The sequence below is a fragment of the Mastigoproctus giganteus genome, chromosome 7 (genome assembly GCF_048544385.1).
Source record: "Mastigoproctus giganteus isolate SK-2022 chromosome 7, ASM4854438v1, whole genome shotgun sequence".
Classification (NCBI taxonomy): domain Eukaryota; kingdom Metazoa; phylum Arthropoda; class Arachnida; order Uropygi; family Thelyphonidae; genus Mastigoproctus; species Mastigoproctus giganteus.
In genome coordinates this window covers 70,771,011-70,792,678 of record NC_143581.1, presented here as the reverse complement: position 1 = coordinate 70,792,678, position 21,668 = coordinate 70,771,011, and the positions used below count along the sequence as shown (strand labels likewise).

At 34.5% G+C, this 21,668-nt stretch overlaps 1 protein-coding gene across 5 annotated transcripts in view; it reads right to left on the bottom strand.

The window, feature by feature from the left end:
* The window catches only part of LOC150082988 (uncharacterized), a 1,785,507-nt gene that overhangs the window by 1,555,484 nt on the left and 208,355 nt on the right, over nt 1-21,668 (bottom strand). For all 5 annotated transcript variants that reach the window (XM_090377722.1, XM_090377724.1, XM_090377725.1 and 2 more), the window contains exons 11-13: nt 15,789-15,992; nt 15,452-15,624; nt 4,373-4,500 (exon numbers count right to left, since the gene is read on the bottom strand). In XM_090377722.1, the coding sequence (XP_090233848.1) occupies nt 4,373-4,500; nt 15,452-15,624; nt 15,789-15,992 (505 nt within the window). The remainder of the gene's footprint in view (nt 1-4,372; nt 4,501-15,451; nt 15,625-15,788; nt 15,993-21,668) is intronic.

Below are 21,668 nucleotides of genomic sequence, written 5' to 3'. Positions count from 1 at the left end.
ATCTGCCAGTACAGAATCTGTATGGTGTGAATTTGTTGGAAGCAAAGGCATAATGATATTGGGAGTAATCTACAACTATAAGATTATGAAGAGTATGACTAGAGTCTCTACATGCAGATGGAATGGGCAAGTGTGAATGTCTTCTTATGAGTGACTTTAATCTGTACCAGACTGATTGGAAAAAGTGAGAGGGGAAACTCACCATTGGGGAATTTTTTTTTTAAATAGACTAGATGATTATTATTTGTACCAGCACATTAGAGAAAGTACTAGGGGTGAGAATATTCTTGACCTCATTATTACTAATGAATCAGATGACATCACAAAACTTAAAGTATAGAAACTATTATCAGGAATTGATTATGCAACCATCAATTGGAAGATGAAGAAAGATGTTGCAGTAGTTAAAGGTAAATGCCCAGGTTTTAACTTCACAACGGGGAGACTGACTTTTTAAGGCAAAGCCATTATATGACATCTATGAATTGGGCGAATTGCCGGGTTAGGGTGAATACATTTGAATTAGGGAATATTTTTAAAGCAAAAATCACAGAAATCATGACTGCATACATACCATTAAGAAAATATTGCAGGCAGAGGATGCCGAAATTAATGACTGCAGAACAGGCAAGTCAAAATAGAACAGAAAAAAGTAGCATGAGATTGTTACAGAGTGATGAAAAGTATTGAAGCCTATAAAAGGTAAAAGTTGATCTGTAATAGTACCACAAATAAGGTAAAGGAAGGCCAAGGCTATGTAAGAGAAAGCATTAACTAAGACAGCAAAGAATAGGGACAAGGAATTTTTCATCTATGTGAATGCAATGAAGAAAAAGAAACCTAATCAGATCAGACCCTTGTGCACCAGGTATGAGAAAGTCTTAGATACCCCACCTGATGTTATGGATGAATTGAATAGGTACTTTGCATCGGTCTTTACTGATGAAAGACCCTTCATGCTGAGAAGAGGCTGTCTGACTAAGGCTGAGCCATAATAAATTAGTGATTTAGTAATTACAGATGACTGTTTATTAGAAAAACTTTTGAGTATAAAGGTAAGTAAGGTTCTTGCAGTTAATGCCATAACTGCAGGAACTGCCATGACTGCCAAGGAGTGTATTGAACCACTGAGGTTAATTATGAGGACATCTTTGAACTCCGGGGAGATTCCTTTAGATTGGAGAACTGCCAACATATCACCAATACATAAAATGTGGTTCTAAGAGTGAAGTTGGTAACTACGGACAGGTTTAGTCTGACTTCAGTGGTAGGAAAACTCTTAGAAAAATCTCAATGATTAAGAATGCAATCCAGGAACATTTAGATAGATATGGCATTCTGAAGGACACACACACACACACACACACACAACATGGCTTTGTTGAGGAAAAATCATGTTTAATTAACTTACTGGGCTACTTTGACACAGTTACTCATGAGCTAGATGTAGCAAACAAATTCGATATAGTTTGTTTGGAGTTTAGCACAGCACCTGACGTGGTCGTTCATGAGAGGTTACTCCATAAGCTTGAACAGGTTGGTATTACTGGTAAGATTCTAAGGCGGATTGCTGGGTGGCTGCAGGACAGAAGGCAAAGTTCTGATTAATGGATATTCTTCAGATTGGTATAATGTCAGGAGTGGGGTCCCTCAAAGATTAGTTCTTGGATCACTGTTGTTTCTCATTTTCATAAATAGCATCAAAAAAGGGATAGAAGGCATGATGTCAAAATTTGCAGATGACAAAAATTTTTAAGAGTCGTTAATGATCAGTGCCAAGCAGCACTACTTCAGGAAGACTTCAAAGTGGTCAGAGAAGTGGCAGCTATGTTTTAATGCTGCTAAATGCAAGGTCTTACACTTGGGGAATAGAAATCCACAAATAAATTATACACTTGGTAGGGTTGAATTAAAAACAGTAGAGGAAGAAAGGGGTCTGGGAATTATGATATGAGAAAATATGAAATTTTCTGAACAGTGTAAACAGGCAGCCAGGAAATCCCATGATGTCCTATCAATGATTTATTGAATGTTATCCTGTAGAGATAGGAAGGTCATAATCCCTTTGCATAAAGCAATTGTAAGACCACATATGGAATTCTGTGTTAAGTATGGAGACCTCATCTAAAAAAAGACACTGAGCTTTTGAAAGGGTCCAAAGACAGGCAACTTGATTGATGAGATTGGGAAAAAGCATGAGTGCACAAGGAAAGACTCTGATTATGTGGGCTTGGCAACCCAGTCACCTCAGAGGTAACATGACTGAGGTTTATAAGGCTCTGAGAGGGATTATTAAAATGAATGAAGGCAGAGTTTTCACAGTTATAAGGAATTCCATTATAAGAGTTGAGATTTATATTAGATTATAGGAAGTTTTCTTTTAGCCAGCGAGTCATTGATTGCTGGAACAAGCTGCACTCACAGTTTTTTTTTGTAGTTGAGGCTGATAGTTTGAATGAATTCAAAGGTCCACTAGATAGCTACCAGTGTGAGGAGAGAAGCATATAATTTGAATTTTTTTATCTACTTGGTGATTTTTTTTTTTTTTTTTTTGTGCAGCAAAAGCCTGTGGCTTCCTTGCACTATATGGTGAATACTATTACTATTTGGGTTATAATTTTTTGGTGGACTTTAAATTCCACACCTGATCTTGTAAGTTATTGTAATAATAATTCCACTTATATTGTAAGTTATTATAATAATAATAATAATTCAAAATTCAGTTTTATATTTATTTAAATTAGTTTTCTAGTACTAGTGTTCAGCTAGCACACAGCCATATGCAAAATATAGCTCATTAACAGAATATAAAATATTGCTCATTAACTGATATGAGCTGAAATTGCAACTCAATATTTCATATGTGCCGATCATTATTGCCCACAATTCTAAAAAATGTAATAAAGTAAACCTTTATTATTACATCAGCATCTGTGATTACCAATTTCATTTGCAAATTTATTATTAATTTATATTTTTATTCTAAATCACATATATTACAAGCTTGAGTGCAGAAATTCAATCATGTCAGAATATGGCAGGAGAAAATATGATTCTCAAATAGTTAATATTTTTTAAATATTTAATTTTTGAAATATTATTTTTTAAAATAAAGCATAAAAAGAAACACTTTTTATAAAATTTTTATTTTAAACTTTTTTATTCTTAAAATGATTTCACTGAATAAAGTTTTTATTGTAAAATCATTTTCCAGGAATTTTTGTGCATGCCCCTGATCAACCCATTGAAGCTTTTAACCTTATTTTTTATTTTATTTTGAAGTTTTTTGTTCTTAAACTTTTATTGTTAAATTTTATTTTAAAACTCCTTTTAATACTTTTGAAATAAGTTATATAGCTTTTTATATATGTTTATCAAAATATTGAATTTTTGTTGTAATAACTTTTTAAACCTGATTGATATTAACTTATAAAAAATAAATTAATTAAATTAACAATTAAAAATATGTATTGTTTCTCCTTACATTCATTATGCTATCAAGATAACAAATACGTTAATGATGGGTCTAATTTTAAATTACTGATTGCCTTTATTTCAAACACTTTAATGGTATCATGGAGTACTTATGTCTGTGGGTGTAACTTTTTTTCGGATATGTCTGCTAAAGGTTAAATATCTTTGTAATCAAGTTCCAAGTTTTGATCTGATGTGAAGATCAAAGAAGGCATTTTCGTTTGGTCACAGATAAGGAAGTCAGCTTCAGGCAAGCAATTTGAAAGAATAATGACAACAGTTAAAAAGAGGCACAGATCACCAAAATTTTTTCCAAAAATGCTCGCACCTCAGTGGTGCACCCCAAAATTTTGGGAGTGTCATTGGGGTAGCATACATTCAAAATTTGCAATTTTTACATACATTAGCACATAGCAGTATAATTATATAATATTAAATAATCACCAGATCACCAAAATGTTCTGGGGACTTCGGCTCCCCCCCCCCAAGGACATTTTGGAATTTTTAAAATAATTCTAGAGGAGCTGTAAATTCTGCTTCACAAAAAATTGACAGCAATGAAGCCATTATATCTGGAATGATTTTTACTGATAATTAAAGTTCAAGAAAATGTAATGGAAGAATTAGTTTTCATAAATATTTCTCAGTTTATTTATATAAAGCACAAAAAAATTAGATAATATCTCTGAGAAACAGATCCCCAAGTCTTCATTTCAAAATTTGACTAAAGGGAAATCATTTTCCAGGAATTACTGTGCATGCCCCTCACCAACCCATTCAAAGATATGCAGATTTGTATGTTTGCCATGGGAAATATCTCATATAAATAATGGTACTTCCAATATTATAAACAAACTGAAATTTTCAGTAAAAAATTAAAAGGATAAAAATAACTTACCAATTAAAGCATTCAAAGTAGTATTTAAAAATTTTTGAATAACATGGAAGAAAGGTTGTATTTTTGGCCATTCAGGCAATGCCTCTAATGCATTCAAAGCAACATCTAGGATTTCTGCTACTGCAGTCCTATAAATAAAATTATATTTCTGGTAAGGTAAAATACATGATTGCTAAAAAGAACTTACAGTAAATATCATATAAATCCTCCCAATTTTTTTTTATCACTCATATAATTTTGAATACAAAACATAATTATGTCAGGTGAAACAGTTCTGCCAGAAGATCCTGCAAGTTTCAATGCTGCATGCCAGGTGGCAAGGCTGTAATAGTTTGTGAAAATAGAAGGATACTGATGCAGATGTAGATATTATAAAAAGAAACATTATTTACCATGAAGAAAACTAATGTTACAATTAGGGTTATTCTTAGCAAGGTGTTAAAATAGCCCAAGATACCCAATATTAAAATAAAATAAATACATAAAATAAAAAAAAATAAAAAAAACAGAAAAAGACAAAGCAATATTTATCCTTAGTCATGCAAGTGCACGAACCCCCTGCCAGAGGACATGCCCCACAACCACTAAATAATGAATGTGCCGCTTCCCAATAAAATAATATTAAAATTAGTCAAAGATTGGAAACTCAAAGCACTACCTTTTCAAACATCAGCAGTTGAACTCCAAAAAGGATTGTATTTTGGTAGTTGACTGCTATCCTGCCAAATATCACAGGATGCCCGAATACATTTAAAGGCATATCAAACTTATATGTATATTCAATACCCTTTTATAGTGATCACACCCTAAAACATTTTAAAATTCATATCACCATCTTGTTAACTTTCAGTTTGCAAGCAACCACTGAATTAGAAGCTTTTACAACTTTTAATCCGATGTACAAGCTCCCACAATCATACTCTTTTGAAACTCTACTACTTTATCACTTTGACTTGAATGACCAGATGCAAATTACCACTGCATTAGCATATGATTTGTTATTTTATTTTTATTTGGTTTTTTTTTAGGAGCATTGCTCTGGGGATATGCGGCGGTCATTCCCTGACCTTTCCGCATCCTCCATATTTGGTGGCTCACGGGCTCGAACCCGTGAGCCACCAAAAGGGAAGGAAATAGGATAGCAATAGTACTCCCTCAATTATCCTCGAATACTTTAATAATTCAAGAGGTATAAAAATTAGAATAAAAAAACATAAAGGCTTAAATAGAAGAGCAAAGCATGTGCCAAATGGTACTCGATATACCAGGAATGTAACTGTCCATCTCATAAGGTAGGGTCCTGGTATTTCAGTAAGGTAAAAAGCAAAAATAGGATCAATTACTAGATATAACTATAACTTTTTGTTTACACCTATTCTAGTATTATTCAAAATTTAATTCCACCAATTCTTTTAAGTATATTATAAAATATTACATTTTACTGCTTTTGTATTCCATTGTGTACTTTCCAGGAGACTATAAAGTAAAGGAAGACCCTCTTTTAGCATACTTTTTTATGATATTTTATTATATATTCAATACACAATTTGCATAAAATATAGCTTGGTATATTTTTATTTTTTATTTTGCCATTTCTTTGTTTTAAGCTATATTCTATTATTTTGACATCTCTGTTTTCAGCCGTATTCTTTTATTTTGGCATTTCTCATTTTAAGTTTTGGAAAAACGTACTGTGGATGGATGAATCCAAATTTGAAATGTTTGGATCCAAGTGTAGAGTTTATATGTGAGTGAACAAAAAAATGGTGCCACATTGTTTGGTGCCTACAGTCAAGCATGGTGGTCATTCCACCATGATTTGGGCTTGCTTCTCTTTTTCTGGAGTGAGAATTTGTCAGACAGAATTGAAGGAATTTTAAGAAAAGATGGTTATAAAAACATTAACATAATGCAATATCCTCTGGACTTAGAAACTGTGGAAAAAATTTTATATTACAACAGGACAATGATAAGCACAGCACAGCAATAAGCTATGCAGGGACTCTCTAGCAACTAAACAACAGGAGGAAGTATTGCAAATTATGGTGTGGCCATCCCAATTGCCTGACTTAAACCCAATAGAGCTTTAATGGGATCATCTAGACCAGAGACCTCCAGACTTTTAGAGAAACAGGCCACATATGGATTTTTGGAATATTTGGTGGGCCAGAGAAAATTCCTAATGACTGAAAACTACTTTATCTGCATAACTTTAATTTTATGCAGGGAAACAAATTTTATACCTACCTATATCTACAGATTCAAAAATAAATCAATGGATATGTAATTTAAAATATACCAGTTGATTTATATCAAATTTTAATTATTAATTATTTATTGTACTAATTACAAAAATACAGTTTGCAATACAACAAAATAATGCGATGAATGTGGTTGTAGAGTGTGATTAAGTTTCGTAATATTGGGTTTTAAAATACTAGTTCCAATTTTTAAAAAGTCATGTAATATGCGATCATATTTTTGATTTTACATATTTCATTTTTGAAAAGGTCTGCTCACACATATATGTACGTCCGAAAATTGATGTAACCTTTCTTACAAAAATTTTCAATTTTTGGATAATCTGACTCAGATAATGTTGAATAAAACTGAATTAGATTTTCATTTTTAAATATTGTATTCAGTGCATTATTAGATTGAAGATCTACCAACTCTAATTGTAAATTCTCATCAACATCATTGATGGGTAAGTCAAATGAATTTTGAAAAGTTCAAACACTTTTGAATTATTTTTAAAATCAGAAGATCTAGCCACAAAATTTTCCTGCAACAAACTAACGTTTTGAACAAAATTTTTAAGTGGAAAAATTACAACTAGGCATATTTTTAGATAAATTATCACAACATGGAAAATGTGAAAAATTATTCCGAAGTTTTGTTATTTGGTTTTTAGGAGCATTAGCAACTAAGGCCATATTGCTCCAGGGATATGCAGTGGTCATTCCCTGACCTTTCCGCATCCTCTGTATTTGGTGGTCACGGGCTTGAACCCCAGTCTAATCAAGAAGCATGTGCTCATACGCACTGGTGCTCCTGCCCACCTGGCTACAGAGGCACCTATTCTGAAGTAGTTGACAGATAAATAAATCTATTTCTACTTTCTCAGGACATACTTCTGCAATTGCCAAACAATTTCGTTTTACAAATTCTCCATCCATAAAGGGCCCTTTCTTCTTTGGCAATGATTTGGGAGGCTTGAAAACTAGCTCTAACTGCAGATAAATTTTGATGAGTAAAAGTTCTAATCTTCTGTTGTTGACTTTGAAAAGTTTGGGTTAGTTCTTGGAGTTTTTTCTGCTGCAAAGCTCCCTTAAATTTATCATAATTTGAGGCATGTTTTGTGGTGTTATGGTGCAGTGATGTTTCACATTATATTCCTTGAACACCAACAAGGCTTCATTGCAAATAAGACATGTGCAAGTATCATTGAGCAGTGCAAAAAAGTAATTAATTGGCCACAGCTCACTAAAAATATGACACTCAGCATCAACTTTTCTGTTTTTTTTGACATCAACTTTGACATGATTTTTATGGGGTCACTGGAATAAAAAAAAATACTCGTGAATATTGAAGTAGGTCCTATAAAAAAAAAAAACAAGCAATAATGTCTTAAATTTTATGGAATATTTAACATAAAGGTTATTATTATATTCATATCACTTATAGTTTTATATTATTATACAAAACTATATTATTAATTATAATATAACTTAATAAGGTGACATTTCAGGTATCTTACCAATACCTATCATCAGACCATGCTGTGGTAAGAACAGAAAGGGCTACAAATTTGAATATTTTAGGATATTAGTTACAATTACCAATAATACAATTTAAATTCCAATATTACAATTTGTAAATTATGATTCTAAAGTATTAAGTTTTGAATTGCTGAACTTAGGAAATCTAAGGTAATACAAAGAGATTAAATTCATACCTGCTGACAGCCTCCTCTTACCAACGCTACCAGACACTTTATGTGCATACAGGCTGCCAGCAGTTAATTTATAGCAGAGGAATTAACTCCATTAACCAATAGAATAGTGTCATGTTTTTATCCTGGATCTGGAGTTCTTGTATAGTAGAAGCTAGGGGTGACCTTTGCTCCCATACTCTGAACATCAAGATGCAGGCTGGTTCAGGATCTTACAGATACCAACCATCAGACCATGCTGCTGGCCAAATTTTATCCTGGATCTGAGATTCTTGTGTAGCAGAAGTCTAGGGTGACCTTTGCTCCCATACTCTGTACATGAGGGTTGGTGTGCAGGCTGGCAAGGGATTAGAAAATCCTTAATTACTGTCGCTAATGCCTATTCTTATTTAATGACAGGGTCATAATTAATGGATTATTTTAACAATGTTTCAAAGAATAGCTTTGAGTGGAAATAACAGAATTAACATATAACAAGACTAAGCTGACGACACAGAAGTGTCAACACTTTTAATCAACCGACAAATGTTAAAATAATCAGTAAAATGTGTTTTTTGTAAATTTTATTGTGAGCTAATATAAACATTAATTTTTACGATCTAATTGAAATATCTGCAGGCCATAGTTTGGGGACCCTTCACAGACCATCAAGTCTGTGAAGTCTGCCCATCTTCACAAAATTTATGGGAAACTTTGCAGATCATTTGAATAATGTTAGTCAAGACACTATTATAAAATTAATCTGGATAAAATCTTGTGGAGGATATTTTAATTTACTTAGTTTGTCAACAAACCAAACATGATCATCAACAGTTGTGCCATTCATATCTAATGGGTCAATGTGATTTGCCCCTTTCTTCTAGTGCTAACATAAGCAAAGAATTCTTTGCTACTTTTCTTTGCATTCTTGGCCAAAGATGCCTCATAATTTGCTTTGCTTGCTCAATCCCATTATTAACTTAATTGCAGACTAGTTTGTACTTCCTGTAGGTTTTGTATCCTGTGCTAATTTATAATAATCCTATGCATTTTTCTCCTCTGCTCATCAGTTCATCTAACTTTGATTTAGGTTTAAACCTTGAACCTTAAACCCTAAACCTTAGTAGATTCTATCTACTAAGATAGAATCTACTAAAAGAATCTATTACATCAGAATGCTTCTCATTCAGAATTTGCAGTTGGTAACATCATCAGTTTGTCCCACTGAAAGGAATTTAAAAAATTGTCTAAGGCCATTGTAAGCTTTGGCTTACTAGTTAAAAAAAAAAATAAATAATATATATATATATACAGTGGATTCTGATTATTTGGGCCACCAGTTAATCGGGGCAGCTGTTTATTTGGGGCAAATCTTAAAAAACAGAACCCAATCGAGAAAATAGCCAGGATTTACTTCGCTTAATTGGGACAACATGCCGTTTAATCGGGGCAGGAAACCGCAGCACTGGAGATTACCCTACGATTTTTTTCCGAGCGAACCACGTGGTTCACTCTGATTTCTAGAGGTCACAACCATAAAACAATAAAAACAATTAGCAGTCACTTGTTTATTGAGCTTTTCTGTTATTGCAATCTATCATAAACGAATAGTAAACTCGATCTTATTGAATTTGCAATAATACCGACAGCTGGAATTCTGTGGGTTATTATGGTTAAATGTGCTTACACTTCCATGGAATCTTCAATCATATAAAAAAATTTATTTTCAGAATCTTCTCTTCATTCCTATTTCTTTAAAAATAGGAATGAAGGAATGAAAATAAGAATTAAAGCTTCATAAAATTGTTACTTCGTTCTCACTTGCACATACCGTGTTACTTGCAATTTGTGTGTGCCGTGTTCTTTGTCATTGATTCCTTATCATTTTACTGTTTTAAATTTTAACCCCCACCCACAAATGTCAGTGAACAGAAATGTCAACTAGTTAGTATGTACATATTACAGTACATATTAATTTTTGTATCATTTAATTTTTTTTAATTGGTAAGGTAACAAAGGGTAAATTTGTGCTTAATATATCTTTACTTTTATAGCTGTGGAAAATAATCCTCCTATTTTCGCTAATTAGAATCGCTGTTTAATAGAATTAAAATTCGATTCACAAACGTGATCACAATGACCAGCGCTTACTACACATCGTACAGTGAATGGTACTTTATCGTAACGTGATTTGATTGTACAGTGAACCAATTGTAAAGCGGGGGGTTCATTGTATTTTTAACTTTTTTTACGTGGAACTTTGGATAATTGGGGCAGCCGCTTAATCAGGCCAAAATGCACTAGTCCCGATGTCTCCCAATTAACCGTAATCGACTGTACACACACACACACACACACACACACACACACACACACACACACCATTGGAATATTATATCCTATTACAACTTAGTTTGATTCAGCAAACATTTATTTAAACACGCAAATAATTGATTAAAATAGCAACAGGTAATTAATGGTTTAAGAATGTACATAAAGACGAAGCAAATTCACTTCGACCTACAGAAGGTAAAGTCAAATTTCCTCGAAAAGGGTCAAGCCCGGGAAAGTATATGGTGAAACGGGCTGAAGGAGGTTAGATGGTCAAGAGCAAAGGGATTAATCGGGATTATATTAAAATAAGGGGAGGAGAAATTAGGACCTAATATAGTATAAGGAATTGTTTGACGGGGAAAAAGGGTTAGTTGGTCAGTTAGTGAGTTGAGGAGTTAGGGAGTTAGTGAGTTAGCAGGGTTTTGGAAAGAGTGTCATGGCGCTGTTAAGAGATGGGTGGTAATAGTGTACCAGGAAATTTGTCTAAGGAGGTATAGATCAGTAAAATTTAACTGGAATAGGAGCAGTATAAGCAAGGTGGGAATTTTGAGCGGAGTCTGACTAGCTGAGTTCAGGATATGCAAAGGATGACGAGAACCAGACAGTCCACTAACATGGGATTTCGATCTGATAGTTAAAAGGGGAGAAGAGGAAGTACAGAACAAAGGAATCCCGAAAGTCAAAACCCGAAATGGAAAATCATCCTAAAACCATGGAGCTGGCCCAACCTGGAGAAGGGGACAATTAATTGTAAGTACTCTTTATTCATATTATACCTAGTCCAAAGAGAACTAAAGGAAATGGCTAATTAAGGCATTCTGTATTCCTGTCAGCGAATGACTATTAAACCGTATGATGGAAGGAGAACACCTATCTGATTGTCTTTATACTACTGAGAACTGTAATTATTCCTTGCAGTAAATGAGATTTAATATAAACTTTGGTAACTGTATATCTCTGAGGAGTTTACTTGTACTGGACAATTAGTTTGAAATTAATCCTTATTATCAATCACAGTAATGTATGTAAAAAAAAAAAAAAAAAACCTTTATATTAAATATGTTGAAATTATATATGTGTATGTGTCAGTTTGTCTCCCTCTAGCTAACCAAAAAAGGAAAATCCCTGGACTTCTAAATGCAATCAAAAGGGTAGCATACCTTAATAAAATACAGTAGGTGAACTAAATATATAGGCCTGACGTAGCCCAGTGGTCAGGAGCGAGAGTGCATAGCACGCGTTCCTGGAGTGGACTGGGGTTCAAGCCCATGACTACTAAATACGATAAATATTTGTATTGATGATTTATTGTAAACTCTACTGACTTGGTTGTCGTGCCAGAGTAGAAACAGAAAATTTATTTATATATATAGTACAAATGTTACCACTACATCATCTTTATGAAGACAAAATCCCTTCCCTTTATCCTTGAATATAGTTATATCTTTAAGTATATCCCACATCAACATGTCATGATCACTGCCATTGGTTCCTTTATCTGGAGATAATTAATGCAAGAAGAGTCACTGCTAATAATGAACTAAAAGTCACTGCTAATATGCATAAAAGTCAATCAATTCAATAAATATAGAAAATTTCTGGATTTATTTGATGACTTTTATGCATATTAGAGAGAGAACAATATCTAGAGAGAGAAAATTCCCCATTAATAAGACCTGATTTACTAGCCCATTCTCTTTGTCTATGTAGTTATTCATTATACTCATCACAGTCATTTGGCTTCTGGCAGACTCCTCCTCCTTCTCTAATGCCTTATATGGAACAAAGGACAATACCATAGCAATGCAGGCAATCAAAACATGTTCAAAAGCAATGTCATATGTTACATGAATAGTAACATAGTAATAGTAAATAGTAAGGTTGCCACCATCCTGCTTTTAATATAAAGGGCACATCCTGGATTTTAAATTCCCCTCTCCTTGTCCTGCTCTGCTCTTTAAATGTTCCTTTTTTTTTTTTTACCACATTGTATACTTGTCTGTATTAGAGAACTTGTGCGAATTAATATTAAAACAAGCCCCTGCCTGCTGCTGCTGCTAATATCCTCAAAGTATGTTCTTTCCCCAATGCTGCTGGCTACAAGCACTGTCAGCTTGTCTGCTGTTGATGTGCTTTTACATTGCAAGTGCATGGTCATCACAGATATTGGTGAAATTATATACCGTCACTAATCCGGCAGCGTTGGGACCTGTGGGATGCTGGATTAGTGAGTTTGCCAGATCACTGGTGGTTATTTTAGCACATACACTTTACCTAACAGTTAACCACCTCATCCTACCTTTAACATGTTGACTGCCAAGCTAGTTTAAGAAAAAAATTCCCAGGGGACCAAAAAATATTTCGCAAATAATTTGATTAGTAATTCTAAAATAAATATTGTAATGTCAGTGTTGTCATTTTTTCGCTTAAAATATCAAAAGAAAAGAGTTTTTTTATGTCACATATATGTGTGGCAGACGTGGCCCAGTAGGTTTGTTTATTTCTTGAGAAGCAGTATTGGCCACATACGTGTGGTGCCATTATGGCATACATATGAAGGTCGTTTGTGATTAGTTTATTGCACATGCAGCAAGCGCTGCACTAAACTAATTGTGATAAAATAAACTCTCAAACATCGCAATAAGTTTGTCAGTATTGTTAGAGATTTTGTGAAAACAAGTTCGTTAGCGCACTGTATTATCCACATCATACTGTGTTGTGTTTTTCCACAAGTTTGTACAAGTGTGTTGTAAAAAAAAAAAAAAAAAAAAAGGAATGGCAAAGAAAATTACTAAAATAAGAGCAACTGAGAGAAATTTCTGGAATTTACAACTAAGCAGAGTTAAACTTCTCACATACACACTGCTGTCAAGTTTTTCAGAAGTTCAACTTTATCTGTTATGGACAATGTACAGTGTTTGTGCTTTACACCACGAGAGGCACTTCCTTTATGCATTGGAACCATGGCTGGGGCTATATGCGAGCAGATTATAATAATAAATGCAGAAAAACAAGTAGAAATGGCTTGCCAGTGTTTACGAGTTCGTGCCAACAGGTGATGTTGCAACGAAAGCCACCAAAACAGTAGCGGCAGGTCGGTGTGCCGACCCAGGAAATTTGAAATTACGTTCACGGAAATTATGTCCGAATTAGTGGTGGAACCGGATTACCAATGGCCAGATTAGTGATGGTCGACCTGTATTACTTTATGGAGTTCTGCCTTCTCAAGTTAGCAATGCTTGTTCTGTCTTGATCTGTGATTAATACAAATTTTATTAATGCTTTATTAGTATTTTAAAAGTGGAACCACAAATTAGAATTCATTTTAATGAAAATTGTTCCAAAAGTTGTAGACTAGACTTTGTTAGAATACAAGCAAAATTAATAAAAGCTGCAAAGGCAACAAAAAAAATATTCATTTAAACTCTGAAATCTATTATAACATTTCTTTAGGACTAACACTGGATTTCGTGTGTGTGTGTGTGTGTGTGTGTGTGTGTGTGTGTGTGTGTGTGTGTGTGTGTGTGTGTGTGTGTGTGTGTGTGTGTGTGTGTGTGTGGTTATTTTTTCTTTTTTCTTTTTTTTTTGAAAGGTGACAATCTTAGTGGAGATCCTGCTTTTTCCAGTGCATAAATAGCAACTGTTTTTTTTAAATATCTCCTAATCAAGTTTATATTAAGTTACACAACATGTTTCTGTTAACATTCTTTGAATATGACTTTAGATCTACAGTTTATTTTATAATTTCTATTTATAATCTGCACTGCCAGATACAGAGCAGAATTTCATTGTAGTTATTTTACTGCAGCCAATATATAAGAACAATGGCTAACAACGGACTACACACATTAGTGTAAATCACTCCTCGTCCCTGCTGGAAAAATTCCTGTATATCATTGATAAAACCCCCCTGAGCTGGCTCAACATCCTCTCTACTCTGCTCAAAAAACTTCACATCAGACTGTACAATTACTCCCAGGTTTTTTTCTTTCTCCACCGACCTTGGGCAGCCATACCACCTGACTGGTATCTTATTCATGCTGCTTTCCATGCAATGGTTGGCAGGTTGGTTAATGACAGAAATCAGGGTATGATGCTGAAACGAGACCAAGAAAAATTAGCCATACAAGCTGAGAAGTTGAATTAACATTGATTCTTCATTGTATCGATGAAGACATCGATATGTCTTCATCAATTCAATAAAGATATGCTTGATCAATAGGTGATAATTTAACTTGCACATGAGGAATTATTTTATTTAAATATTGTTTTTCTGATAGGTGCAATTTTCCAAATAGTCATTAATAGTTAAAATTACATCACCGAATGGCAAGTGAGTTTATATTTCTTTATTCCTTCAAATAAAACACCATATGACAGAGAACCTTGAAAATTTATAATATACCCCCCCCCCCTCCCACAACTCTCCTTATCTCCCAGAGCAGAGCTACATACACACACACATTATAGAATACAGATGCATCCAGACCTTGTTAAAAAGTATTGGGAAAGAAGCGATACAAATGAATTCTTTTATTTTATAAAAAAAAAGATAATCTATTCCTGATACAGTCTCACATTAAAATTTTTCCATATTATTACAATTTGCAATTTTCTGGTTGTTATTTATTGTGTTGTCGATTACATATTCTGAATTCATTAACAAGCTGAATTCAGAATATGTAATAATATTCTGTGGGAGACATTTTTGCAAAATTAAAGAAACAATTTTTTTCTAGGAAGGCTTAAAAAAACTTGAATACAAAAATTTACTTAAAATAGAGAATGAAAAAATAAAATGAAATACTCACAGTACTATAGTGACATTTGAATTAGATAAAGAAAAAACATTGTTGATAATCTGCACAAATGAATTATACTCAGAAGATGAAGTCTGTAACTTTTTCACTAATGAGATTATAGTAGAGATTACATCAGCTGTGTTGTTCATGACATCCTTCACTGACAAATCATCACGATCATTCTGAGATACAGAAAATGAAATTCATGTATGCAAGAAATTAAATAAATCAATATTATATATGAACAGTATTATAAACTCTAAATGCAATAATTAATTTAATTTCTTATTTAACTAAATAAAGAATTTAAATGTGGAGAAAGCACAGTGCAAGAAAATTAGCTCACCACTTCATTATCCAGAGAAAACTGTTCTGCAATATCATTAAAGGTTTCTACGGATGCTAACTTGCAAACTGAATCTTGAAATTTTTGCACAGTAATCTTCAGATCTGAATAATCATCAAATTCAATAAGGTTCACCAAGCCAGGATTGTTACAAAAGGCTTCATATATATCAGTTGAGTTAGAAATGTTCCTAAACAGAGAACTCTGTAAGTACAGAGAAAAAAAAATGTTTTTTGATGTTTAATGTTTTATAATTATATAATTATGATAATCTCAGTAATTAAGTGATAACTTAACTTACTAAAAAGCAATAGCAGATCTGCAATAAAGTCAAAGTAAGATGAAACCTAGAGGCAGTAGAAATTTCAGGAAGAAAATAAATGGGATATCAGGGCAGAATGAAACATTAATAATACAGAGGATGTCAAATGAAAAACAGTCAACCCAAAAATGTGTGTTCTATGGGATAGCTACATTCCCCATCCATGATCAAAATAATATGGATATTTTACTGGTATACACAATGATTAAAGCTTAATGATTCCCCAAAAAATTCCTTTAGCTGCCCCCCCCCACTCCCCTAGAAAGTCCTAGGACTGCTGTTGGTCTTGAATATAAAGCACATATGGTGTTGAATATTTGAAGAGCATTCTCCTTTTGTGCTTCTGAGGAAAGCCTTTATTTTGAGACTTTCCTCAGAAGCACAAAAGGAGAATCCAAGAATAGCAGCTATGCTGGAAACTTCAACATTAAAAAAAAAAAAAAAAATCATCTAGAATATAGACCTCTAGAAGTTTCTGGCTGAATTCAAGTTATATGGAAGTGATGTTGTTATCTCTGAAAATTTAAGGAGAACAGTAAGGTTATTTGCATGGTAGGAAACCATACTATATTCTTGGGATTGAAAGTTCTTTCATAACTCAGACAAATGAAAAACTCTCCTGACCAATGTGTTGTACTAGATGCCACAATGCAGTTCTTCAGTAGATAGATACTATGCTACAGGACATAACTTCCTTGTATAGTTACATTCCCCAGTTCCTTGTGTAGTTTTAGGATATCATTGGCAAAGATTTCATTTTATGTTAAATGAGTCTGAATATCTGAATCTCACCAGATCAAAATTTGATTCACCTTAAGACAAGATTGAGGGAGCATAAGAATGATATTAAATGTGGTTGCATAACACTGACAGACACACCACACTGGTCATTACACTCTAACATCAGGTATCTTGATTTAAAGAGACTAACAACATAGGTGGTTCAAAGAAGGTTTTTGAATTCAGTCACCAGTAATTTAAAAGATACACAGGCTATCAGATATTCTCTCAGGTATGACAAGCTCGGCTTGCTATCTGGGAGTCTAAAATGCTGACGGAACTGATATTGAGGTTACACTTGAGTCAAGTAAACCAAATTTCAGCAAAGTCCAGTTATTCTGCAACAACCAAATCCTCTGCTTGCATCTACATGTTAGTGGGACTGTTAGCAACTTAGATATAACCCCCATGTGAAAGTCCTGAAATATGGCACCTAGTATACCAGTAACTGAAGGTGGCCACCCACGTGTGGTGGCCACACAACACAGAGGAATTCTGTCCCTCTATGTTACTAGGCAACACTAGGTGGTAGAAAATTCTCATCAATTGGTGCAATACCAGCACTCTGCTTATAGGAGGCTTGAAGTGTCGAATACCCACGTTTAGTCTCCACAGCAAAACTCCAACAATCCCCATCTCTTCCATCATGCAGTGATTTATATCTTTTGAGGTTATGATGGGAATCATGGTGGGATCCAATCTTTCTTACATTTCAAGGGTACAGCTCTAAAGTGGTGTTCGCAGATCAGACACCAAGTCCACTAGAAAGAACCTATTGGTAACTCTCTAAGAGACATTCGGATCAGCTAGTGAATAATCTCACTGCCTCTATTCTGCCAGATAGTGACTGAAGAGAGACCAAGTAGTTGTGCATGTGGGGGGGAAGTTATCGGGGCCACATTATGTAAAGAAGATGGGTATATTCTTGTCATGTGTGTGCTATATCCAAAAATATCATTACTTCATACAACGTCTCCTTCCCACCTTTCCTTACTACTGATTACATCAGGAATATCAAACTAATAAAACCAACTTATGTGCAAAAAGATCTAAACCTCCCAAATACTTCCTTGTTCATTCCACAAATATACATGGTCTCAGATCCAAACTGAATGACGTCCGTTTCTACTTACAGTCTGCCAAGACCGACTTGCTTCTTCTGACAGAATCCCAATTATCAGTTGGCCTGAACTCTGCTCATCTCGATTATTCCATTACACTGTATGATCCCTTTCACTTCAAAATGGTACTTGTGCATATGTCCACTCCAATACTCCCTGTCAGAGATTTAGTAATTTAGAATCTCATCTTTTCAGTCTTCTATGGTTTATAAATCTCTTTATCCTAATGCTTCAAATTCATCTCTTGCCTCCATCGTTCTCAAAACTCTACTAATCACCTGAACCTCTTTGACTTCATTTCTTTAAAACTTTGACTTTCTCCAATCCAACTTTCCTAATAGTGAGATCATTTTCCTTAGTGATTTTAATGTTCACAACTCCAGCTGGCTTCCATTCTCTAGTCATACAGACCCAGCTGGTTGAGATCAAACTGCAAAAGGTCAATTACTAATGACCTTACACAGATTATTCATTTACCAACCAGAATACCAGACAATCCTAACCACATAACAAATACGCTTGATCTTTTTCTCACAAACAACCCTTCCAAGTACACGGTCAAGGTGACTAGTCCTCTAGACACCTCAGATCACAATTCTCTAGTCATACATTCAGGCTTCCATTCTCTAGTCATACATTCAGGCTTCCATTCTCTAGTCATACATTCAGGCTTCCATTCTCTAGTCATACAGACTCAGCTGGTCTGTATGACTAGAGAATTGAGATCAAACTGCAAAAGGTCAATTACTAATGACCTTACACAGATTATTCATTTACCAACCAGAATACCAGACAATCCTAGCCACACAACAAATATGCTTGATCTTTTTCTCACAAACAACCCTTCCAAGTACACGGTCAAGGTGACTAGTCCTCTAGGCACCTCAGATCACAACTTGGTGGTGGTCTCTTCTCCAATGAAACCTTTTTCTCAAGGCCATTCTCATCCTCATGTTGTTTGGCATTACAAGAATGCAACATGGGATGATCTGCAAGATTACTTTTCTTCTTTTCCTTGGGTGGATTACTGTTTTAAGTCTTCTAATGTCACTGTTTGCTCAGCTCGTGTCAATGAAATTATTCTTGTAGGAATGAAATCCTTTATTCCAAACTCCACCCTAAAATCTCGTCCTTTATCTAAACCTTGGTTTTCCAATGAATGCACTAAGGCTGTTCAAGGTAAGAATGCTGCATATTACAATTGGCTTGCATCCAAATTTCCAGGTTCATTTTCTGCCTACATCAAAGCTTGAAACAATTGTACTCGAAACTATCTAAAAATATTTCTTGGCTAAATACCTAAGAATATGAAGAAGTTTGTTTATGCATGGTTACTGCACATACATCATTTCTACTACCAAGGTAGTAGAAATGAATGCATCATTTAATTACATCTCATATTGTGAATACCTTCACAACGAGTGACTGAGATATTGCACTGCTTTGAATAAGTAACACTTCACCAGTGGAGACGACTAATGTTACTTATTCTTAGTGGATACTACCACCAAGATGGCAATTCAAAGCTTGTTGGCTTACTCATTGGTGGGTGGGCAGGTACCCTGTCGTTGCAATAGTGACAACCCAGTTATGAAGTATAACTCCACAATATGAGAGATGCTTGATGGTGTGCATGGTTTAATCTAAAAATATTTCTTGAACAAATGCCTAAGGGTATGAAGGAGTTTGTTTATGCATTTCAGCACATACATCATTTCTACCACCAAAGTAGCAATGCTTCTCCACTGGTAAAGCGTTACTTATTCAAAGCCACTCGCTGTGAAGGTATTCACAATATGAGATATAATTAAATGATGCATTCATACTACCTTGGTAGTAGAAATGATGTATGTGCAGTAACCATGCATAAACTAATTCCTTCATACTCTTGGGCATTTAGTCAAGAAATATTTTTAGATTAAACCACACACACACACACACACACACACACACACACACACACACACACACACACACACACACACACACACACACACACACACCATCAAGCATCTATCATATTGTGAGGTTATACTTCATAACTGGGTTGTCACTATTGCAACAACAGGGCACCTTGCTCACCCACCGATGAGTAAGCCAACAAGCTTCGAAACGGTGCCATCTAGGTGGTGGTATCCGCCAAGAATAAGTAACATTAGTCTTCTCCATTGGTGAAGCATTACCTATTCAAAGCAGTGCAATACCTCAGCCACTCATTGTGCAGGTATTCACAATATGAGATAAAATTAAACAATACATTCATACCACCTTGGTAGTAGAAATAATGTATGTACAGTAACCGTGCATAAACAAACTCCTTAAATGTAAAGCAGTTACTAATCAGTCCAAACTAGAGGTTGAAGAGACTAAGAATAGAAAACTTGCTTCTTGTCATGGCAGTACAGCATTCTGTTCTCTTGCCAAAACTACTGGCCTGAGCTTACTCCTGTTCTGTGTCACCTTTTTTAATTTCTTATTCTACAGATGTTTTATCTTCCCATTATTGTCCCATTGCACTTACTTCTATTCTTTCTAAAGTAATGGAGATTTATTAAACACTAACTCCTAAATTATCTAGAAACTTTCCATCTGATTAATGATTGCTAGTATGGATTCCATTAGTGTCGATCCACTGGTGATATATTGGCTTATGTTATCCATCTATGGACAAACTCAATGGAAAAATTTGATAAAACTCAATCAGTTTATCTTGACATTTCAAAAGCTTTTGATCATATTTGGTATAAAGGTCTTCACAAAATAAGCTTCCATCATATGGTCAGCCAACTGTTTTTTGTAATTGGATATCCTTTTTTCTCTCTGTTCACTAACTATGGGTAACAGTAGATGGCTCTCTGTCTTCTAACCTCTTCACTAATGCTGGTGTTCCCCAAGGTTCAGTTTTTTTCTTCCACTCTTTTCCTCTTGTATATTAATGACCTTCTTCCATTGCCTGGAAATCCTATCTATAGTTTTTGCTGATGATAGCACATTTCACTCCACCTTTCAGTTTCAGAAACCTTGCTCTGCACAAACAGCTTCAACTTCTAGAATATCCACTACCAATTCCTTAAATGCTGAAGGTAGGTAATTTTCCAGTAGTGCAAAGATAACTTAGTTAATTTCATATCCTTTTAAAACTCAGTCCTGTCTTAAATCTCACATAAAAGGATTCTTCTGCTCCTATGCTTATCTTTGACAACACTCAGATTTTTTGACTAGATCACATAAGTGATTACCCTGATTTCTAATCTCTCTCTCTTGGCATAAGAATTTCACAAATATTGCTTCCTCTGCATCAAAAAAAACTTTTTTTCTCTTTTTCTCTCGGTTTTCTCTTTCTTTGTGGGTTTTGTCTTTCACCCTCAGCATTACTTTTCTTCTAAACAACTACTCGCTTTATATAAATCTCAAATCCATTCTACAATGGAATATTGTTTCCACATCTGAATCAGTGCCTCAATATTCTCTCTCAGGCTTCCTAGACTCCATTCAGAAAAGGGTGGTTAATCAATTAAGGACCCATCTCTTACAAAGTCTCCACTCTCTGTTTCATAGATGCCCTGTTTCTGCTCTGCTGCAAGCCTTTTCTGTAAATATTTCCATGGGTGCTGTTCTTCTGAATTGGCTTCTATAATTCCTCCCCTCTCTTCCAAA